Below are 24,492 nucleotides of genomic sequence, written 5' to 3'. Positions count from 1 at the left end.
ATCACGGGTCAGGGAAGAAAGGAGGTAGGTTAGATCCAAGGACAACTCCCAAAGGAGAGGCAATGGAGCCCAGAATCCAATCCACGAGGTCAGAGTGTCCATAGCACTGCAGTGAGTTAGCACTCAAACTAGGAGACAGAGACCTGGGTTCCAGTGCATGCTCAGCCCCTGACAAGCACTGCAGCCTTAGAAAAACCATGCCTTCCCTTCATCTCCTAAAATTACCTCTCAGCTTTTGCACACTCTGTTCCCTTTGCCTAGATTACTTTCCCATCCTTTGATAATTTGTCTTGAGTCTAGATATTCTCCTCTTCTAAACCAGGCAAAACCCTATGCATCTTTCAAGGCCCTAATCAGTCAGCCCTTCTCTGTGGAGCATCCCCTAGGGCTGTGCAGTTTAGCCACTTCTGCTGTCTGGGCCTCAGTTTCTAAAGCTGTGAAATGGAACATCAGCGAGGAAGGGGCTTCCAACGGGTCATTCAAAACATAGCCTTTGCTGACCCTGGATTTTTGCTCATGGCTGAATACATGCCTCTCCCTTACACCTGGAAATCTTAGAATGAGATTCAGCTCAAATGTGGCTTTCTTGGTTCCTATGTAGAACTGCCACGCTCAAACAGATCTTGGGTTTGTCTCTCCACTAGATGGTGATCTCCTTGAGGGCAGGGACTGTGCTTTATCCCCCATTGTCCTCTCCATGCCTAACCCACAGGGGAGCTCATCGAACATTTTGGTTCAATGAACAGTCCCCACGCTCTCTCCATGTATCATGAGAGAAAGCCCACCAGGAGCCCCAGTTAGACACATCGCCAACCATGTGTCTCCTAGTCCAGGTCACTTCCATTCTCATCTCAGCCACAGTAGCCTTGAGGTTAGTAAGGCTGAGATCTCCTTCTGGAGTCTCTGGCTGAAGGTGCCCAAACCTCAAACCTTCTCCAGTGATGATTCAGAACAACTGGGGTGGACTTAGAGGCTCCAGGACTCCCCCTCTCAGTAGAAAAGAATGTGTTCCCCATCTTGGACATAAATACAAAGATTCCTTTCTCAGATGGAACAAAATACCACCCCACAGATGTGGGCCAGCTGAGGGGTACCACAGCATTCCTGCAGCCTCAGGGGTTTCTCGGTGGCGACCACCCAGCCAGCCCTCCCACTGCGACAAGGACAAAACATACCTGATTGTAACAGAGTCAGTGGTCTCGCTGTGTGTTGAGACATAAATTTCAGCTGATTGAAAAGTCTTCAATGGTCCATGAGAGTGTTATTATACCAGGTGATCTCAACTCTGTGTGTGTGTGTGTGTGTGTGTGTGTGTGTGTGAGACAGACAAAGTCAGAGACAGAGACCGAGAGACAGGAGAAGGCTCACATCACCTAGGCAATCTGAACGTTGCCCAAAAGGAGTTCCAGCTAATATCAGCTGTTGACATACACAGCCTAACTCGTGTTATCTAGCTCAGTATCACCCGTAGCAGCTTTCTCTCTAAACACACATGACTTTAAGCCCATCACTTCAGGTGGTCAGAGTCACCATCAAAATAGCGTAAATACTGGCATAAAAAAATCAGTCCTGGGGATGATAAATCAGCCATCAAATGAAAACCTCATCACTCTATCGTCCAAACCAGACACTCGCCATGAGGATGTCATCCAGCCTGGATTTCACACACCCTCCCCGCCCTCTGCCAGCCGGACCTTCAGACTGGGGTGAACTGAGAGCAATGAAGGGGATGTAGATGGCTTGGAAACCGGCTGCTTTGCAAGCCGGCAGCACACTTGACCACCCTACCGCAGAGTGCAGCTTGAACAGGGCTTCAAATACATGGGATATGGAAAACAGAACACATCGTCAAGCAAGCCAGCAGTGAATTTTTTATCAACAATGACAATCACATGGAAAAGGCCTTTCTCTGCACTCAGACAGGCATGAAGGTTCTGCCAAGTCCGCTGGGTGGGCAGGCCTATGTTGTGGGCGGACCTTGTCCGCCCCACTGAGGTCTAAGGACTTAGTATTCAAAGTGTGGCTGGTGGAGCGGCAGCGGAGCATCGCCTGGGAACGCCTTAGTAACCGCAGCATCTCACCCCGACCCGCTGAATTGGAATCTGCATTTTATCAAGATCTCCCTAGCATCCCACAGCACATTCAAATTTGGGAAGTCAAAAGGTTGCAGGGGAAGCTGTGGATTCCCATTCGTACCTTGGGGCTATATCAGAAGAGTAAGCAGGACAAACCTCAGCCTTCCATGTTTCATCAAAGCCATTAGCTCTTCTTGTAAGTTTGAAGGTCATCTTTAAGGTCACAGGACTGTGACCTTGGGCAGGCTTACTTAAATTCATTAAGCCTCAGTTTCCTCACTGTAAATTGGGGATAATTAACAGTGGCAATTGCCAGAAAAGACTGTAGGGGCTCAGCACAGGGCCTGGCACACAGTGGATTCTTGGTAAATAGATATTAACTGTTCTTATACATCCAGAGATGGGACAATAGGACAACACCCACAGAAGAGGGGGTGGCTCCTGTCCTCTCCTGTTCATCCCCTTCCCTCCAACAGCTTGGAAACTGGAGAGTTTTCCCAACAAGACTGAGGCACTGACAAGAGAGGGATAAATTCTCTTTATAGGAGCGTTAAGGACGTAAGTTCTGGAGTTGGCTTAAATCCTCTGCTGCTCATGTGACATCGAGCCTCAGTTTCTCCATCTGTAAAATGGGAGTAGGTGAGTAACAGTGCCAATTTCCAGGGTCACTGTGAGGAGTAGGTGTGCTCTTCTATTTACAGCTCTTAGAAGATGATGAAGTGTTTGCTGTCATCATCATTGTCATCGTCACTAGAGACGATCTGCTTTCAGAAAACCAGCAAGGACAGGCCAGCTCAGGTTCTAGCTGCTTGTTAAGGAGGAAGACGGGTGAGGGTGAGGGATGTGGCTGGAGGGCAGAGAGGGGCAGGGGCCGACTCACGTACACCTGCGGGCTGACTCCTGGGCCAGCTGCAGCCGGTAGACGGAGAGGCGGTTGGCGCCACCGCACACGCTGCCCCGCTCGCCCTTGCAGTCCATGTCACACTCCGCCTCGCTCACGTTCGTCGCCTGGATCTTGTGGCCGCAGTAGCACTCGGCGCCGAACTCCAGCCCGGCATACAAGTAGCCCCTAGGGGAGGCTGCTGTCAGGCCAGGGCAGCTGCCACCAAGCAGACCCCAAGGAAAGGGAGACTCACCCATCCAGGAGGCCTGGCAGATAGGAGGTCCCCAGGGAAATGGGGAGACATGATGATGAGGGGTGGAGGTAACAGAGAGCCCCCTGGGGACACAGGAGACCTCAGGGGACAGGAGACCAATCCAGAGTGGAGAGCTGGTAGACAGGGGCTTCTAGGAGACAGGGAGACCCCAGGGAAATGGGCAGAGTGGGGTGGGGGTCTCCCTGTTTCCCTGGATGGTGGGGCGAGGGGGCCCTGAGTGGAGCAGGGAAGACCACGGGGATCAGGGAGACCCAAGGTGACCTGGGGGACAGGAGTGCTCTAGGGACAGGGGGATCTGGCCTGAGAATAAGGAGACCCTCTCAGGGTCAGGGAGGCTGAGGGGTTAAAAAGTCTTGGAGGAAGGAACGAAGGCAGGAAGCCAAGAAGGAATACAGGGAGGCCCTGTGAGGGAACAAGATCCCAGGACCACCTGCTTTCACCCCCAACTTGATGTCTCACACCCACTACACACCTACCCACATAGACACACCACGTCCATATTCACACCCACCTACATACACTTTCAGAACATGGCACACTCAGCACACACGCCCCTTGGATCCTGTGGTCGTTTCATCCCACCCCACTCTCTGGTTCTTCCCCATCTAGAGCCATGAGCCAATCATATCTGCAGAGTCCAGCCCCTATATTCCAGGAAACGTTCCCCAGGAATGATGCCTCTACACCCCGAGAGGAGCGGCTGGACCCAGGGGAGGAGGCAGGGACTCTCATACCTCTTTGGAAGATGGTAAAATCGAGGTCACATATCCAGCCAAGTAAAAAAAATTCCTTTCCTTAAAACAACAACAACAAAAAAAAATCCAGGCACTGCAAGGTTTTCAACTTTTTTTTTCCCCTCATAGCTATGGAATCTTTCCTAAAAAGGGCTCTTTGTCAGGTCCCGTTCTGTAAACAGATGAGAAGGGAACTGCTTGCTCTGGTTCCAGGGAGTGGGTCTGATGAGGGGCGGGGACGACAATCCCTGCTCAGCCCTCTTTCCCACAGCGACCTCTGAGGAATTTTCCAGAATTGCGAAGGCCCCTCCAGGGAGCAGCCTCTGAAATGCTGGTCATGAGAGGCGGAACCACTGGGAACCGTTAGCCTTCACTTGGGACTTCTGGGGGCTGGCTGGAGAGACAGACTGACCCAGACTCGTGTCTCCAAACACCCCAGCTACTTGGGGTGGCGTGTGATCACGTGGTCATCTGAGCAGATGCGACAAGAGCAGCTTAAACTAAGTGGGCATCTTAGAGCTGGGCCAGCCTCCTCTCCCACCTGCCTGCCTCAGTCTCTGTCTCTCTCAAGCCCTGGTTCTCGGGCACCCCTGGGGCCCATCTCATACAGTTGGACCCACTGGTAGGAGGACCACTGGGCACAGGAGTGTTTGAAGCTTCCCAGCGGGGTGTGGAAATCACATCGTGGTCGCAGGACCAGCAGCATCCGCAGCACCTGGGAACTTGTTAAAAATGCAAATTCTCGGGCCCCACCCCAAACCTGCCAAATCAAAAAGTGGGGAGTGGAGGGGGGCACCCAGCAATCTGTTTTGAAAGATTCCAGGTGACACTGACGCGCACCTCCTGGGGCTCACCGCCTAGATGGAGAAACAGGGTAACCAGAAAAGGCCGGCATAGTGAGACGAGGGTGGAGATGGGATCAGTCGCAGATTGTGGAAATGCAGAGGAGGCCCCCAGCCGGCCTGGGGTGTCAGGAGGGCCTTCTGAGAGGAAGAAACAGCCAAGGTGAGCTTCAGAAGATGAGTCAGATCAACTTGTGGGATTCAGTTTGGCAAATATTTTTGGCTTCCAGATTGATGCTGAGATGAGTCGGCCACAGCCCTGCCCCCAAGGGGCTCCCCAGCTCGCGGGGGAGACTGACGCATGTACCTGCTTGGGCCACAGAACAGCAACAACCTAGACCTGCTCTGTGCCGGGCACGGCTCCCAAACGTTTGCTTTGCAAATATCAACTCTCCAACTCCCAAGGACCCGTAGGAGGGCATGGCCTCTGAAATTCTGTCTCTCCATCATTCAATAAATAAATGAATGAATCAATATCACCAAGAGCTTGGAGTCTTTCCCAAGCCGGAGACAGTCTTGGGCTCAGGATGTCAATGGTGGACTATTGCAGAAGCTGATGATAAAGGAGACACGTCCTGTTTCCTAACCAGGGACAGAGGGACTTGCCCAGTTCCCTTCCAGCCATGCATCCGAGGTCCTTCAGAGCTTGTGACCTCCAGAGGCAGCTGGCTGTTCTGAAGGTGAGCATGTCAGGGGCCTCTTACAAGCCACCGCAGGTCAAGGGACCCAGGGCACATGGGAAGAGATGGTCAGCTCACTCCATGGTGCCTCTAGGGCAGAAATGCTGGTTCCCAGGCCCGGATTGCCGGTCCCGTCCCCACTCGCCAGTCCTCTGGAGCCTTGCCCACTCTTGGAAAGTCAGCTCCCTCCCCTAATCAAGAACATCGCTTTCTTCCTCGATTGGAAAACACTGTCTGGACAGGTGAGTGTTTTTCTCTGGGAGAGAAACAAATCATTTCTTGGCTGGGAAGTCATTAAGTGTCCCTGATACCCAGGGTCCCCCCCTCACCCTTCCCACAGACATCCCATAAGCCTCACACTTGCATCACGTTAACATCCCCTTGTGCTTTTCCCACAGTTCTGGACCCTTGCAAACATGTCCACAGACTCCGGGACTCACAGCCATTATTATTTAAAGATAATTACGTATTGGCATCAAGGCCACCAGACACATCCAGCTGACCCTGCACTATATACACTGCAAACGCACTTCCAGGCACAGCGTCACACAACTGCACAACAAACCCCCAGACCAACTCCCTGCTCGCTTGCACGCATGTACGTGTGTACACGTGCACGCGCACACACACACTCTCTCTGGCATCACCCCTCCCTTGCAGTCACTTGTTCATCCTCCATCATGCCGTCCCATGGAAAAGGAAAGACCACCGCAGGAAGGGACCTGAGAAGGAGGGGGTCTGAATGCACGGAGCCTGGGACGTCGGGGCCCTACCGTTCCACGCAGTTGTCTTGGCAACGAAAGACAGTCATCTTTTTGTAGTCGAAAAAGGACACGCCTCGCAGGGCCCGGCTCTGGGTGTCGTCCAGGTAGCAGCCGATGTACTTAGCTTTGGGGAGATGAGAAAAGTCAGATGGGGGCGGTGTGGGACAAAGCGGAAAGGGTTTCAGGAGTAACCAGTGTGCCTCAGGCTATGTGGCTTTGTTTGACCCTTTGGTACCTCTTCAATCCTCGGAGCAATAAAGCAGAAAGAAAAAAGACTGAAACTCGTGCATTGGCAGAACTTGACCTATAAGAGCAGTGGAGTCTGACGGGTCAGGCCGTGGGCCCTGGAGGTGAACAGAGAGGAGGAAGGGATCCTTCCAGGGCCAGGATTACGGTCACGCCTCTGGGCTCTACTGGTGACACCTGGGCGCCCAGGAACTCAAGCCGACATCATTCCCTTAGCATCAAGCAGATTAGACCCGTATTAAGACAGCTCTGAAGAGCTTGATAATTGACAGCCTGTTATCATTTCTACAAGATGCCTTAAGATGTTCTTTTTCCCTGGAAGGAGCACTGGACTTGAACATCTCAAGGTCTTGGTCTTCATCTCATGTTGGTTACATTCTAGTGCTGACTGAGTGCATTTAGGCCATTAACCTCTCTGAGGCCCAATTTTCTTCCTAGTGGGGATGACAGTCTCAGCCCAATGAGGTTAAAATGGACTTATTTGTATAAACATCTCTGCCATAGTGTCTTGCATACAATTGGCACAAAGTTAAGGTGAGTGGAATAAGAAACCAGCCATTTACAGTGCTGTCTAAGTACTTTACAGTTTACCCACTTTGTGGGCCAAGGTGAATGCTTTCATCCAAGAGGAAACTTTTTTTTGGGGGGAGGGAATTAGATAATTTATTTATTCATTTATTATATATTTATTTTTTAATGGAGGTACTGGGAATTGAACCCAGGACCCAGGACCTTGTGCATGCTAAGCACACGCCCTACCACTGAGCTATACTCTCCCAACCCCTGAAAATTTTAAATTATGTAAAACAACCATCCAATTATAAACCACTCACTTAGTTTTCTTAAAGTAGTAAACGTGCTCCTGGAACGTCATGGTAAATAGTGCACAGAAATGATAACTTACAGCTTATAAAGTCTTTTCCCATATGTTCTTACAATTAATATTATTAATTTGGACATGCACTTTGCTAAGTGCTTTACATGTATTGTCTCAGTAAATCCTGAGAATGACCCTTACATTAGAATGAGTTAAGTATTAATATTCCCATTCAGGCGGGGGGATGGTGTAGCTCAAGTGGTAGAGCGCATGCTTAGCATGCACAAGGTCCTGAGTTCAATGCCCAGTACTGTCTCTAAACATAAATAAACCTAATTACCACCCCCTCCCTACAAAAACCAAACAAAACGAAACAAATTCCCATTCAATATAGAAGAAACTGAAGCCCAGAGAGGCTAAGTCACCTGCCCAAGTAAACACAGCTTATATCTGAGCTAGGACTGGAGCCAGGCAATGTGGCTGCAGGGCCCACATCTGAACTACAGCTCGCTTCTTTGCATCTGGGGATCTTTGCAATGAGCCGCATGAAGTGAGAAGCCATGGCATGCTCACCCTCGTATCTTCCATGATGGAACAGAGGTCCAGCTGAAGTGACCTACCTGAGACCCGAAACTAATTGATGGCAGAACAAAGATTTAATTCTAGGTCTATGGGACCCCATACCAGTGCTCTTTCCATTCTTGCTCTTGGAAGTAACTGGGGAGGACCCAGCCAGTCCTCAGAAGCAAATGGCCTTCATAGGGACTGATGGGGGAAAACACCACGGGCCACTCGGTCTCGCTCTGGCTAGGCTGCTGTCTATTCAAACTGCGGGCTTCTTGCCCCCCTCGCTCGTGGTGGAGTGCGGGGTCTAGCAGAGATGCAGGCTCATTACTGCGCAGTTGTGTCCCTCAGCGCCGCCCTGGGAAGTGCAGTTTGTCAGCCTCACTGGAGATGTGTCCCGACCCCGATCACCTTGAATTTCTTTCTTAAGACAGAGGTGATCTGGTCGACTAGGAACAGTCCATCTCTAAAAGAAACATTGCCTCCCTGGAGCGGGCACATCACACGGTGACAGCTCTGGAAAAGCCTACATCTTGTCACTGTGCTTGTTCAACAATGAATGTCCCTCCTGTTGCAGATGCAACCACGGCCCTGGGGCATGGATGCTGCTGACACCTGGGCTGGGAGAGAGGACTTCCATGGGCCGTGTTGGCGAAGGATTCACACCAGCTTTAGCTCAATAGCACACTAGAGGACAGAGTGTCCAAGAACGGCAGGAGGGGGAAAAAAAAAGAAGAGAGAGGGAGGGAGGCAGAGACAAAAGGGCAAGCTTGTTTTATTTTGGCAGCATGAGGTCATTGTCACCAGATCAAAAGCTGTGTGTGTGTGTGAGAGAGAGAGAGAGAGACAGAGACAGAGAGAGAGAGGAGGAAAGTATGTATTGAGCACCTACTATGAGCTGTCTACTTTACTATGTGCCATGCCTCATCTAAAAACATTCAGTCCTCACCCCCTTCTTATTAACCCATTTTATAGATGAGGAGACTGATCCCATTGACAATTGTATCTGTCTGCCTTAGAAGTGAATCTTAGTTATGGCACACGGTCTATGTTCTGACCAGTAGCCACTCTGTTTCTTCATGTTACTCGTTTCTAAGTGGCATTTGAAGCCATGTCATCCACCTACGTCCCTGTAGCATAGAAGTGTCTCACTTAAAACTTAAGCCTGGGTCTCTCTCTCCTCCAACTGTTTTACATTTGGGGAGGCTTCACTTCCACTTGGCCCACAGACTTCAGCATCACAAGGAGCCATACTGGGTCCTGATGGGGAGAAAGTTTCATGCCCCTGAAAGTCTGGGCTTGGGTTGGATGTACTATGACCTTGGGCGGTCTAGCCGTAGGGTGAGGGTAGGTGCGTTCGCCTATATGTGGGAGAGTGGATTGTGTTAGATGAGATTTTTATAATCAAATTAAGACGAGTGAGAGTGTATGTACACACACATGTCCACCGGATGGGGGGAAGGGGTGAACTGTAATGGCACTGTTTGTACCCTCAAAGCACCCCCTCTTCCTATTTTTCCATTGACAGACCTTACCTGCCTTGACCATGGAGAGACACTGGCCTTGGAAGGGCCAATCGTATTGTACCTGCCACCAGCCAGCCAGTCACTGATTGCTCCAGGGAAGGGCACATGACCCAGTCTTTGGATTCTTACAGATTAAAGCCAGGAGAAAGAAACCTGTTTTCCCTTGGGTTACGACACTGGCAGTGTCTAAACCCAGAGCTGCCAACAGCCACGATCCGTGGCACCAGAGTCAGTCTGTGCAGGGGACGAACCAACTGAGGCAGAGGCAAGCAGAGATGAGAGTTAGAAAGAGAAGGGCACAAATCATTCATTTGAAAATCTAGCCCCTTCTGTAATTTGCGGACAAGACGCAATACATATTCTTCTTTAGCTTAATCTGATTCAGGAAGGGTTTTTGTCCCTTGACACCAAAGGAGCATGGACTAACATGCTGACTGTCAAGATAAGTTGCTCGAGTCCACCCAGCTGTGAGGGTCTAGACCAAATCCGTGTCCAGGCTGCCCCTTCCCATGTACCATGCTCAGTCTCCACTTGGGAGAAGGGTTTCTCCATCTTCGCCAGAGATACCTTCCTGGAAGGATGATGGGAGAGGAAAGGTCTTTTGGGAAAGGAAATGTCTTTTGGGAAAAGAGCTGAGATTTGACCATGGGTCCATCTGCTCCCAAGCCTGGGCTTTTCAATGCTGACCACCCCTTCCTTAACCTGCCACCCGGCCAGGCTTCAGGCTGGGATGTCCCACACAACGGGTGCTCAAAGACTGGCTGGGTGAACTGATGCCCCTCCGTTTCCTCATCAGTCAACAGGAGGGGGGAAAAAAGATGCATGGTCCCTTCATTAACGCTCTGGAAAAGCATGAGTGTGTTACACGCTGCGACCCGATGGGCAGGCTGAGGTCTTTGGGTCACAAAATGGATACTGAGTCTGTTTCCTCCTTGTCCTGGGCAAAGGCTGGGGACTCTTTCCACATTGACCTTTCGGTGCAGGCTGTGGCCAACACACCGTCGTCCCTGTCCCTGGAGCTCCATCAGCCCGCTAGCACCGAGCCCATCAGTGTGGTCACTGTCCAACCCACTTCAGCCGTTTTCCAAGGCCCCCCCTCTTCAAGTTCTGCTGTGGTGGCAGAATCTCTGAGATGAGGGGGAGGTCAGGCATGTAAAACAGGGACAAAAATCACAGGCCACTTGAGGGTGGATTAATGGCCAAGTTCACATAATCCATCAGCTCATCGCTGCAGCCATTCAAATGCTGCTGAAGTGGCACGGTCTCGTCCCAGCCTGGCTATTTATCTCAAGCACAGAAACCAGGGAGGGCTGAGCCCGGGAGAGCACTGGAAAAGAGCCCTCCTGACTGCGTTTTTCTCCCCTTTCCTTTTGCTTCAATTCATCTTTTCAAGAAATTTTGCTCTCTAAAAGCTAATTGGTTAAAAGAATAGCTAAACATATACTAATTTGTATTTCTCTTATTTGCTGTTTACAAGTAGGTTCAGAGACAGGAGGCATCCTGGCGCACTAGAAGAACAGTTTTGGAATCCACTAGATCTGGGTTCTAATCCCCAAACGGCAGTAGCCTTGCAATCTTACGCTCCTGCCTGAAAAGTGGGAATTAAAAATAAAAAAAAAGTTATGGGTTGAATTGCGCCTCCTCGCCAAAAGAGATAGGTTGCAGCCTTAAGCCCAGTACCCTGGAATGGTGACTTTATTTAGAAATAGGGTCATTGCCAATGTAATTAGTTACAAGGTAATACTAGAGTGGGCAGGCCCCAATGTGAAGGTCTAGACTAAATCCACTAAGTCCAGGCTGACTGGTGTCCGTGTTAGAAGGTGGCTTTCTGAAGACACAAGGAGAAGTCTATGTGACAACAGAGGGAATGCTGGAGTTATGTACTTGCGGGAAATGCCAAGGGCTGCTGGCGATGCCAGAAGCTGGGACAAAGGCACAGAATAGATTCTCTCTTAGAGCCTTTAAGAGCACATCTTGATTTTGGACTTCTGATCTCCAGAGCTGAGGGGTAATACATTCCTGTTGTTTCAGGGCACCCAGTCCATGGTACTTTGCTGCAGCAGCCCTAAGATGCCAATGCAGGGGCATTTTTAAGATTGACTGTGAATAAGATTAATCTCCGCGTTGAGCCTAGCACAGGGCCTGATGCAGAGACCAGACTCAAGACACGTAATTTTCGTGCTGGAGATTCCCCACCATCTTGGAAAGTTGTCTTTCAAGAAGATCACTCCAGTGCTGTCTCAGTTTCCTTGTGCAGGGAACGCAATTTCCCGCGCATATCTACGCTTCCCTAGGGTAGATAGGATGCATCTTTCATTTTGGTCAAGGCTCATGGATCCTCCAGACTCAGCGCAACTATCTCCTCCACCAGGAAGGCAGCCGTGATACACCCTCATGACCAAACAGGACCCCTCCCCTTGGAGGGGGGCTTACCCTCACCATAACACTTTCCTAAACAATTTCCCAAGTGCTGTCCATTTTTTTTTCAAATGAGAAATAGTTAAGGACCATTATGGAAGAATTTTCAACAAAATGAAAAAGTGCTACAGTGAGTTAAAAACCAGATATGATGTCATATACAGAGAAATACACCCATAAAGGAAAGAGACAGGAAGGTGAAGGTGAGGTGGCGAGCAGCAGTGTTGACTGGGACACCTGTTGCGTGGTGGGACTCTGAGCTCTTTCTATTTTCAGCTCTTTTCCCCCTATGTATTCTAATTTTTCTGCAATGAGCATGTGTGACTTTGATAATCAAGAAAAAAAGTTAGTTTTTTGAAAATAGAATTCAACTTTTCACTTACTTGCCTGTATTTCCCCAGGGGGCTGTGAATATTCCTCAGAGTAGGGGAAAAAAAGTTGTGCTTGAATCATTCTCATGTCTCTACCTCCCAGCACAGGCGTGCAATAAATATGAAATGAATGAATGAATAAATGATTGAATGAAGTTGGGGCTCAATGATTAAGAATAAAAGCTTTGGATTCAAACAGAATTGGGTCAGAGTCTGCGCTGCCTCTTAGCAGCTGTGTGACATGGGGCAAGTTATTTAACCTCTCTGAGCCTCTGTTTCTTCATGTATGAAGAGTTTACTGCATCCTACCCGATGTGAGGCTGAGTATGATGTGTCTCTGAGACAGAACAGACCCTCCATAACTTGCAGAGACTGCATCTTCAGATGGAGGAGACAGACAAGGGGTGCCCTGCTGTCCCTTCCAAAAATGCTGACTACATCGCCCCATGTCCTTCACCCCCAGCCCACACCCTCAGTAATCTAGGGGAAACAGAAACAGCACAGACAGAAATCAAACTGGATTTGGTTCCAGGCTCTGCTCCCAATAGCTGGATCACCTAAGGCAAGTCACATCACCTCCATGCACCTCTGTTTTCTCCTGCAGAATTACAAGATTATTCACAGTAGCTGGCACGTATTAAGTGCTTTCTGTGTGCCAGACTCTGTCCTGAGTACTTTTCATGCATTGAGAAGTGAGGCGATGTAGTGGTTAAGGGTCAGGTGTAAGACTCAAACCACCTGGGTTCAAATCCTGGTTTACCCTTCTTCCAGCAGGATAACCTTGCACAGGTCACCCAACCTCTCTGTGCCTCAGTTTCCTCCCTGAAAGGTGGCGTTAACAACAGTGTCTACTTCATTGGGTTGCTATGAAGATTAAGTGACGTAATAGATACAAAGTGCTTAGAATAGTGCCTGACACTTAGAGAGCACATGATCAATTTATCTTATATAATCATCACAACAGCCATCTGATGTTAAGTACTTTTTATCCCCCAAAGGAAATTGAGGCTCAGAGAGGTGAAGTGACCCGCACAAAGATGCACAGCCAGCAAGCTGCAGAACTGAGGTTTGAAGCCTCATCTGGCTGCTCAGAGCACAGGCTCTCGCAAGCCTGGGGGAGGTTAAAGGACTTAGCACGGTGACTGGCACACTGTAGGTGCCAGCTCCACCCAGGAAGCCAGACTTCTTGCCCAACCCCAGCTCAGCCTGGGAGCAGCACCACCCGTGATGGGCTCCCAACCCTTAACAGCTTAAGTCCTGCATCACTGCATCAAGCAGAGTCCTTGCCAGCGTCAGAGAAAAACCAAATGTGTTTAGCATCAGGTCAGAGAAGCATCTCGTTTTTACTAGCGTTAATCTAATATGTTGCCTTTCTTCGCTGAACTCTGAGTCAGTTAATCAAGGACAGGCTGGATCTGTGTTTTCTTAATAACACCGCCTGATTCCAAAGGCTGCCTGCCGAGAGCTCTGGGCTCCAGGCTTCTTTCTTACTTTCTCTTCCTTTTCTCTTTACATTTTACAAAATATATGAGGTTTCCAGGGGCAGGAGGGCATGGTATAGAAGAAGACTCACAAGCTTTGGAATTAAATGGACCTTGTTTCAAACCTCGGTTCCGCCACTCACTACCTGTGTAACCTGGGGTAAGTGATTTCTCTCTGAGGTCTAAATTTTCCAGTTTGTAAAAAGAGGATAACAATAACCTCTGACTTTCTGATTTGTTGTGATAATTACATGAGGCGATGAAATACTTATGATGACCCATATGACCTAGCCCATAATGACCGTTCCATAGATATTAGCTATTATTGTGACTGCTAATAATAGTAGCAACTATTAAGCGACTTATTTTATAAACTAAGAGATGCGATAAACACTTTACATATATCATTCCATTCAAATAACATATGGAAAGCAAACAGGACAGTGGCTGGCGTGAAGCAGGTGCTGAAGAAACTGTAATAATTACTAGTAAGAGCAGCCGTGGTGTTTCATTCTCACAGCATTTGGGGGGGTGGTTTATTGCCGTTGGATGCATCAGTTGTGCCACTAGGAAGTCCCTGAGGATGATGAACAAAGACTACAAAGGCTGCAGGAGACGGCCAGACTTTGAACTCTGACAGATTCGGGGTTCAAATCTAAGGTTGGCTGTTGACAAGCTGTGTGACCTTGGGCAAGCTACTTTATGTCTCTGGGCATCAATTTCCTCCTCTGTGAAACCTCTTACGTGTATGGTAGCTGGTTCCTATTGAACACTGAACACTGGTGGCTGTTATTATATTATTATCACCCCCCTCCCTTCTCCTCGGCCACCTTCCATGCCCAGATGCTCCCCCCTCTTACCTCGCTCCTCCTCCTTCTCCCGGACGACCCTCCCCTTGAGGGCCCGGCTCCAGGCTCCACCGTAGTCCCCCAGCTTGGCTCTCTCATTCCCGTCCTTGCCCTTGAACCAGGGTCCGTACCTGCGGGCGATGCTCGAGGCTTCACCTGTGTCCCGGAAGCCTCTGCCCAGATTTAAGTCGCCCAAGAAGGGCAGCTCAGCGCCCTCTGCTGGGGCCCCCGCGGCGGGGTTGGCCTGGTTCTGGGAGACAGCGGGCTGACCCACAAAACCAGAGTGAAGGAAGACGAGGCTCCCGGCCGTCAGGTAGAGCACCAGGAAGGTGAAGAAACGCACGGGTTTCCTGCGGAAGTACCGCTGGAATTTGAACCAGAGCTTGGCCATAGCGGGATCATTCCGGACTGGGTCGCTGGGGCTCAGCTGGGGGTCAGGGGATGTGGTCCAGGGAGGGGATGGAGGCGCGCTTTGTTTCTCTTGCTTCCCTTAGGGATGGCGCCCCTGGGAGTCTTCAGTCTTATTCCCTCTGCGAAGGTGATTGCCAAGATCAGATCGGGAGGGCAAGTCCAGAGCTTGGCTGAAGCCACGAGAATGGAGGACGGAGTCCACCAACCCTCCTGAGCTCAAGGTGAGCTTCTTTGGGCCGTGAAAGCGACTTGGAGGCTCAGGACCCCCAGGAGCGGGTCCCATTTTCCTACATCTTGTTCTTTGCCTTGGAGTTCCCACAGAACTTTGAAAACAGCAATCGGAGGAGGATTTTGCTAGGGCTCACCAACAGCTGGAGTTCACGTCTTGTCCTTTCTCGGTTCCTCACGACTGTCGGGGCTGGATTTTTTCACCGAGGGCTGTTTCCGGCCCCTTCCACAGCTGGGGACCGAGCTTGGCGTGTCCACCAGGTGGAAACAGAAGCTGGCGGGCTTTTATCCAGTCAAGCATCAGGGCTCAGGGCTGCCACCTGCAAGACAGCACAGGCACAGGCATAAGACACCTCTTCACAGAGGCCAGACCTTGAAGGTTCTTGGACATTTGGTGGTGGTGGTGGGAGGTGGGGACACTGAGTCCAGAGTGGGGAGGAAACCTATGGCCTGAAGCACCTAGCAGTGCTCAGTAGAGGCCTGGTCCTGAGTCTTCTAGAACACGTGCCTTTTCCTTTAAACCAAACTGGAAATTTGGGGGTGTGAATCCTACTGGCTCTTGGTTTTGGGCAAGCTTTATTTGGATAAGCATAAGTTCTTACGCCTCATACATCTATTATTTGTCAACTATACACTAAATCGTGGGTTACCTTAAGTCCGAGGAGTACATCCTAGGTCCTTGCTGAACTGTCTGCTAGACCTGGCTGATACTGAGCCAGATCAAATTCATTCATTTCCGCACCCCCCCAACAAATATTTATTTAATGAGCACCTACTGTGGCACAGGTGCTGTCCAAGGTTCTGGAAGTAAAGCTGTGAACCAGAGAGACACAGTCCCTTCCCTCACAGGGCTCACATAATGGGAGTGATCAAATCCATAGAACCCTCTCTTCTATCCAAGGAAGAAAAGGAGAAGGAAGGAAGGAAAGCAGAATTATTTAGCAACATATGCATCCACTCGGTATTTGTTGAGTGTCTAGGGTGTGTATACCCTGCTTTGCACCAAGCCCTCTACATGTATTATTTATTCTTCCCCATGTTCCTATGGCAAGTGACTATTTCCCCATTTTACAGATGAGAAAACTGAGGACACACAGCTGGTGAGTGGGGGAGGTGGGATTTGAACCCACGATGGTCCAAACACAAAACCACAGCTGTTAACCCCTGCCTTTTTTGGACTTCATCTTTCTCCCATATGGTCTGGGCATCACCTGGGAATTCAGAGACAGCCCCCGAAGCAGCAGCCCATCTCTGCTGTCTCCCAATGACCAGCAGTCACTCATCCTTTGAGGGTCCCTCAGAGTGTGGTCTGAGAAGCATCTGATTCAGATTCATCTGGGAGCCTGGTTAAACGTGAAGATTTCTGACCTCTCCAACCAGAATCTCTGGTGAAGGACGAAACCTACAGGTGTTAACAGGGCCTCCTCAGGTGCTGGTAATGAGCACAAAGGTTTGAGAACCACTGCTTTATGAGTAAACATGCAGGGTCATCAGCAGGAGGAAACAGAATGTAAAGCAGAAAACAGAAAACGCCCCTTGGTTGATGTTGTTTCCTATTACCATCAGCAGGGGGGCCTCGTGACAATCTTGGCCAATGCGAAGGAGTCAATTGTCAGCCAGAGGGCAATTTGAACGTTCACAGCCCCTCGCAATCCAGACAGCAGCATGGGAGTTGAACTGTGGCTCAAGGTGTAGTCCGGTGTCCTCCATGTGCCATCCTGTTCATTCAGGGACTAACTTCTGAGCACCTACATGCACCAATCATTGTTCTAGGCACTTGGAAAAGTTAAATGAACAAAACAGCCCCAAATCCATGCTCTTGTGGGGTAAAACTAAACGTTCATCCATCCATCCATCCACCCACCCATCCATCATCCTTTAATCCATCCATCATTCCATCTACCCATCTATGCATTAAGTCACAATCTATCCACCCACCCATTATCCATTCCTTAATCTATCCATCAATCCATCTACCCCTCCATCCATCCATCATTAATCGATTCATCCATCCGTCCATTCATCTGAACTGTAGCTGCCCATTCATCCATCCAACTCTCCACCCATCCATCCGTCCACCCCATTCTTCCATTCATTTAAAAGCATGTGTTGCTTGCCTATTGTGCGTGTACTTGGAATGCAGAAATAAATAGTTCAGAGTTCCTGCTTTCAGAGAATTCAGAGTCTACTGAGGGAGACAGCAATTTAAACAATCACTATACTAAATCATTATACTAGATAGACAGTGATAAATCCTGCAGTAGATGTGTATATAAGGTATAGAACAGCAATTACTATTAATAGCTAATGTTTATTGAGCTCTTATTACGTGCCAGACACTGCTCTAAACACATACATACGCTGACTTCATCCTCATAACAATGCTACGAGGGAGATCTGTATCTATTTTACAGAGGAGAGGGAAGAGGCTCAGAATGATTAAGTAACGTGTCCAGGGCAGCTGGCTTGTGAACCCAAGGCCATCTGACTTCACAGCCTGTATTCCTAACTGCATGTCTATTCTGGTCTTGTATCCCTTTGAGAATATGGCAAAAAGCTACAGACATATGCCCAGAAAAGACCCCTTGCACTTAAGCTCGTAGACTTTGGCTTACAATGTTGAGGGGTTCTTGGACCCTGGGGTAAGAAGCCCTGGAATGTGGGAGCCCAGAGGAGGGAGGGTCTGCAATTGCCCTGGCGGGGGGGAATCAGAGAGGGCTTCCCCAAGGAAGCTGTCAGGTCTTGTAAGAGGAGTCAGCTCTCTGGATGAAGGAACAGCAGAAGGACACCCTAGGGAGGAGGAACAGCACACACGAAGGGCAGGTCACTGGGGTGGAGGCAGCAAAGGAGCTTAGAGCATGAGGAGAATGTATTTAAGTAGTGGTTAGGGGGCCAGACCAAGGGGAGCCTTGAATGCCGAGCCCAGAGGTCTGGATTGTGCTCTAACAGCGTGTGTGGGGATCCACAGAAGTTTCATGGTCACACTGACACTTTAGAAAGGCTAGTCCCTTGTTAGCTTGAAAATCTGCAGGCTGTGGGTGGTGCCCCACAGTATCCTACGTAGATCACACATGTGGCAAATATTTCTAGGACGGGATGAGAAAAGGCCAGGGGCCCTCGTGGGAATGGGAAGGAGGAAACCAGCCCTTCCAGAGGCACGCAGGCGAGAGCATGGCCTCTGGAGGCAGACCGCCCTGGGTTCAAATCCTGCCTCTTCCATCCGCCACCTGTGTGACTGGGGCAAGACACCTCTTCTCGCTGACTGAGGCTCCTCACCTGTGAAGTGGGCGTAAGATGCTGGCACCCTCCCCTAGGACATACTACTGGGTGGATTGCATTAAAAATTGTAGGCAGAGTGTCTGGCATATAGTAAGTGCTCAAGGAAAGCTCCACCCCACCCCCAGCCCCTGGCCCTCTCGTGAGCATGTGTGTGCAGCCTTCAAAGCCCCTTGGCCCCAGCAGCACGCTTACTGCAGTGGAGACAGCAAGGATTCCAGCTGTTGTGTTCCCTGTGGCTTTTGTCTCTCTAAGGATATTTCTGGGTCTAGTTCTTTTTTGTTGTTCCCTTCTCATTCTTTAATATTTCAACACATCTTTTCTCTAAGTGGGTGCCAAATGGGTTTTAAGAGGATAATGAGCTCATTAAAAGCTGGCAGGGAACAGAAAGAGACTGAGGCAATGGTGGTGGTGTGGGGAGTGAGGGGGGAGGGACGGGAAGGAGGGGGGTCTTCCTGGGAAAGGCGGGTGCTGGCTTGAGTCACCCACACCATCCTGCCGTTGCTGGGAGATGGGGAGGTCACCTGGGTGGAGAGCACCCTGGAATCTGAGCCCCACGTGGGTGGGACCCTGTTTGGCTCCCCCGGACAGTGTCAGCCCCAGCCCCTGGCACATAGTAGGTCCCCAGGAAACACTGATGCAGAAAGTGAGTGAAGAGTCAGAGGACTGATCTCTCACCCACCCCGAAGCTTAAATATACAACCATGGGTCTGTGTTATGTGCCAAATCCCCCACGTGACAGCCTAAGGGAGCTGTGATTCAGGGCTCCTTGGAGACAGCGTCTTGTATTTCTCAGCTCTGGTCCTGGGGTTCAGGAGCCCCTGCTAAGCCACAGTTCCACTTCCCCAAGGGAACCTCAAAGACTTCGTTTGCTCTCATGCCAATCCAGCATTGTTTCTCCTTCCTCTCTCTCTCTCTGTCTCTCTGTCTCTCTGTCTCGCTCTCTCCAAACAACTTCTACCCCAAAGAGAATGGGGAAATGAAGCGAACTGTCATTGGTTAAATACCCACCATCAGCTGAACACCGTGTTTAAAGGTTTTACAAACATCCTCTCACAAACTCCTCCCTCTTGGCAACCTGCAAGGCAGGTCTGACGGTTCCCCTTAATCCATTGCTTGTGCATGTCCAACCCTGGGCAGGGCGTATGGCGTGACCTCCAGCCCCTTCACCTCTCAGTCTCTTGTTTGTTCATTATATGCTAGAAGCCGGCATCGCATTGACACCCTCTCCCATCACTTACGGGTGTGCAAGTTGGGCAGATGTCTTCACCTCTCTGAGCTGCAGTTTTCTCTCTACAAAGTGGGTGGCCCGCAGAATCTCCTTCCTGGGGCCCTGGGGAGGACTTGAGGAGGTGACTCCTAGGACTGGAGTTGGCGCTGGCTAAGAGCTGATTATCCTGGCTTCACTCCTCTTTGTTTTACGTGAGACCCCTCTTAGCCTCAGTCTCCCCATCTGTTGAGCGTGGCGGATGACCCCTAACCTGCCTCCCTCCTCGTGAATTACCACGAGGGTGAGGCTGAGAGGCCCCCCTTGCAGGAATGACAGGATTTGGTGTTTCCAGCCGGAGCCCCAGAGTGTCTAAACACAGCCTATTTTTAGTACCAGAATGAGCCTCTGGTGCTGAGCTGCCAGGAAAGCGATGGGCAGGGCAGAGCCGCCCTGCGGGAGGGGAGAATAGGAGGGGCAGCCTGTCCCTCGTCTCCCTCCCCTGGGAGGGTTGTAGTGCTTCCCCTTCCAGACTCGGGAGGGGCTGGGCAGAGACCTACCTGTCTCTCCACAACCCCTTGAACTTGACTTGAGTGCACAAGTCCAGATACCAGCTGACCCCCTGACCATACAGACTTGACAGAAAGTAGCTGCTGAGAAACCAGGTTTGTGAAAGTTCAATTTCTTCACAGTTCTGGGCTGGAGATCCGCCTGGGGATCTCCAAGAAACTGGGAGCCCAGGCCAGTGGTTCTGTCTTAGTCTTGGCCTAATAACAACATCAGAAGTCACTGGTATTTGTTAAGCATTTAATATGCGCCAGGCGCTGTGCTGAGTACCCTAGTCCCACTGCACCACTGACTCCTCACTAGAACCCTTTGAGGTGGTTATTAACCTCTCTGTACCTCAGTTTGCCCATCTGTAAAATGGAGGAAATAATAATACTTATAGCGTTGGTGTGAGGGCTAAATATGAAATTGAATTAATATGTGCAAGTTAATATATAGTGAATTAATATAGCAAGTGAATTAATATAGCAAGTATTACCTCTTGCTATAATTTGCAGAGAAGCGCCCATTTTTCCTGGTACTAGAATTCTATTTTCCTTCTTGGAGCTTTTCCATCATCAATTATCAGCTCATATTGCTTGGGCAGAATGGGAATCCCCTCACTAGTTGCTGCAGACACTCTCATCCTTGTTTCCTGATACACATGTACAAGAATTAGTGTCGGGTGAGTATGTACCTAGGAGTGAAATGGCTGGGTCCTATTGTGCGAGCATATCATGACTCTTCTAAGAAACACTGACTTGTTTTCTAAAGTGGCGGTGGTGATAACTCCCCTCAAAACTGTATGAGCTTTCCTATGGCTCCAAATCCCATCAACACTTTATGTTGTCAGACCTTTTCATTTTTGCCAGGCTGGTAGATCTGTAATAGATGCTCTATGTGCCCTACCCATAGAGTTGACTTCCAAATGCCATTTGGAAGCAGCCTCAATCTATGACTGATGAGAGTTGGTGTATAAATGCCCCAACTCCCTCACCCCACTGATAGAGTAACTCTGAGGCTGTGTTCATGCAGGCTCCCTGAATTTCCCCAGAAGGAGTCAGCCTCAGTCATCCTTGATGGTAGCTGACTTGACAGCACCACCCTGGTATTGGTTTTTCCCATTCTGTGTCTTCCTTCCCCACTCAGGGAAGGAAAGGAATTAGCGTGTTCTTCACTTAAATAAACTACTTGTCAATGATAGCCATTACTTGGAATATATGAATACACTATGATTTATTCAATCTTTTCCTTATCATTAGACATGTAAAATATTTCCAGTTTGTCTTCCTTGTAAATAAGCAGTGCTCTGATAAACCTCCTGAATGTAGATCTTTATCTGGATTCCCAGAAGGCAATATAGGACCTCTTAAGAATATAATAAGACTTAGGCACAATTATACCCATTTTACAGATGAGGAAGCTAAGGCTCACAGAGCTTAAATCAAGTGACTTGCCCACACATACAGCTAGTAAGAAGTGGAGCGTGAATTTGAGTGCAGGACTAAGTCTAAGTGCCGTGATGTAATGGCACACACGGAGCAGACCAGCAGGACAGCTGGCCCTCTCTCTTACCCATGACATCTCTCAGTTGATTCCCAGCCTCAAACAAAGATCCTTCCTGAACTTGCATACATCCCTCAAATGCTTCTTCTCCAGGTAGATGGAGCCCCGACTCCTTTAATCAAAGTTCCTTCTCATCCTTCTTGCTCCTGGACCAGTCACTTGGCCAGTGAGAGGTAATGAAATAGTTTGGGAAATACCATTATAAATGCCAATCTTGTGGCTTTCACTCATGGTCTTTAGGAATCCAGAATTTTTAAAAACTCCATTAACCCCAGAATTTGCACCCTACTTGGTGTGCAGACCCCCTGTGGGAATCACCCTCCCACTCAAGGGTGTGTAATTGTGTAATGAGCCCATCGTGCCCCGGATGGACGTGTTGTGTTGTTTTCTCCAGTTCTTGGCCATTCTGTATAAAGCTGCGATGGGCACTTCTATACATATAGACTTACTTCCTAGGTCCAAAAAATGGGACTGCTTTCATCCGAGATTCCACATATCTGTATGTGTGTGCACACAGGGCAAGCCTTGTTCTTGGCTCCTCATCACAGGATGTGTTGCCTCCTGCACCCTCACCCACCCCCCAGGAAGAGTCTCCAGAATCCCCACGCTTCCTTCCCTCAGTTTCCAGGACGGAGACTCACCCGCCACCACTCGGCACTCACAACTCGCCATCCATGTCCATTTCCATTCATCTTTCCCCAAAACTCGAGAAAATAAATGAGAAGGCAAAGTGCCATTAGCTTAATGGCCTTTAACACCCAGCCATCTGCCATGATGTAATTAAATAAAAAAATCAGAGGAAGCATATGGTGCCCATTATAAATAAATATTAAAATTTTGTTTCCCTGGGTAATGACTCCAGTGCCTCTTGCTCCGTGGGCAAATTTTATGGCCACCATCTCTTGTTACAGGGAATCGAGCTGAGCCAGAGTGAGAAGCGTGGAAAGGGGTCAGCTCTAGTGTCAGGCCTTTCTGGTTTGAATCTGCCTCAGCCACATGGGGGCTGTGCGATCTTCAGCAAGTGGCTTCTCTGAGACTCAGCTTCCTCACCTGTAAAATAGGACCAATCCATTCTGCTTCGTTGGGAAGGTGTAAGGATTAAATGAGCTAATATGTTTAAAATAGATGGCACCCTAGTAAGAGCATGTGTTAATATTTAATGAGCACCTACTCTGTGGCAGGCACTGTTCTAGACATCAGCTTGTTTAATCCTTACAACAATCCTACATGAAAGGTCTCATTTGTTAGCCTCATTTTGCAGATGAGAAAACTGAGGTTTAGAGAGGTTAAGTCACCTGTGCAAGGTCACACAGCTAGAAATGGTGGTGCAGGGCTCAAAGCCAGGAAATTTGGCTTCAGAACCTGCGCTCTTAACTAAGGGGACTCGGTAAAAGTTAGCTACAGTTAGTCTTCAAAGGTACACCATACAAAAGTCTCCAAATGTAGTCTAATCAGGTGATCCAGCAGTCAGGTTCCTTGGTATTTACCCAAAGGAATCAAAAACTGATACTCACACAGAAACCTCCACACAGATATTTATAGCAGCTTTATCCATAACGGACAAAACTTTTAAGCAACCAAGATGTCCTTCAGCAGGGGAATGAATAAACAAACTGGTACATGCAGACAATGGAATATTATTCAGTGCTAAAAGGCAATGAGCCATCAAGCCATGAAAAGGCAGGAAGGAACCTCCAATGCGTATCCCGCAGAGGAAGGAGCCAATCTCAAAAGGCTACATGCTGTGCAATTTCCAACTGTAGGACATTCTGGAAAAGGCAAAACTATGGAGAGAGCAAAACGATCAGTGGTCACCTGGGATTAGGAGGGAAGAGACGTAGCTTTTAGGTGGAACACAGGATTTTTAGGACTGGGAAAACCCTTCTGTGCGATACTACAATGGAAGATACATATTATACATTTGCCCAAATCTACATACTGTGCAACACCAAGAATGAAGCCTAATGTAAATGATCAACTTTGGGTGATTATGTATGTCAGTGCAGGTCCATCGACTGATTATAACAAACGCCTCGCTCTGGTGGGGGATGTTGACAATGCGGGAGGCGGTGGGGGCGGGCAGGGGGTGTATGGGAAATCTCTGTGTTTTCTACTCAGTCTTGCTGTGAACCTAAAACTGCTCGAAAAAGTAAGGTCAGTGTTTAACAAGGGGAGACAATTAACCATATACTTGCAAAGGTATGGACCCATTGGAGTAGATGTGGGTGAACCATCGAAACTCTGAGCTGGAGGGAAGGGAGAGAGTTGCAGGAAGGGATGGGGGTGGGGTGGGAGGATAAGGGGGTGAACTGACAGTTCCCTTGTCCAGTGGTTTGATGAAAGGAGCCCCAGGCGCAGGTCACCCAATCTACTGGTCTTCCGTGTCAGACAGCTGGCAGCTCTTCTCCGAGCCCAGCTCACTTTCCTCCCCAAGAGGGACTTCTAAAGGAAGGCCCTAAATCCCCATCATTAAGCCATCTGGAGTCATCCTTCTCCTCCTGGAGCTGCTGTGTCTTGGGTCAATTAGCGCATATTTGCATAGAGTTCCTTAATAGGATGCTAATTGTCTGGGGGAGATAATGGATGGCTCTGCTGGTTCTGGGCAGAATGTTTACCCACAGGGGCAGACAGCAGGGGGTGGCAGAAAACAAGGAAGAAGGAAGGAGGGAGGAGAAAGAATGGGATGGGATGGAAGGGAATGAACAGAGCACAGAAATAGTCTGAGCAGAATCCAC

At 49.2% G+C, this 24,492-nt stretch overlaps 1 protein-coding gene across 1 annotated transcript in view; it reads right to left on the bottom strand.

Moving 5' to 3' along the window:
- WSCD2 (WSC domain containing 2) overlaps positions 1-24,492 on the bottom strand; it is an 84,180-nt gene that overhangs the window by 25,023 nt on the left and 34,665 nt on the right. The window contains exons 2-4 of the mRNA XM_006204744.4: positions 14,536-15,482; positions 6,262-6,376; positions 2,960-3,144 (exon numbers count right to left, since the gene is read on the bottom strand). Coding sequence (XP_006204806.2) covers positions 2,960-3,144; positions 6,262-6,376; positions 14,536-14,914 — 679 coding nt within the window. The 5' untranslated portion in view covers positions 14,915-15,482. The remainder of the gene's footprint in view (positions 1-2,959; positions 3,145-6,261; positions 6,377-14,535; positions 15,483-24,492) is intronic.

This window comes from Vicugna pacos, chromosome 32, assembly GCF_048564905.1.
Source record: "Vicugna pacos chromosome 32, VicPac4, whole genome shotgun sequence".
In the NCBI taxonomy this organism is placed as follows: domain Eukaryota; kingdom Metazoa; phylum Chordata; class Mammalia; order Artiodactyla; family Camelidae; genus Vicugna; species Vicugna pacos.
This window is presented reverse-complemented; position numbering and strand designations above follow the sequence as displayed.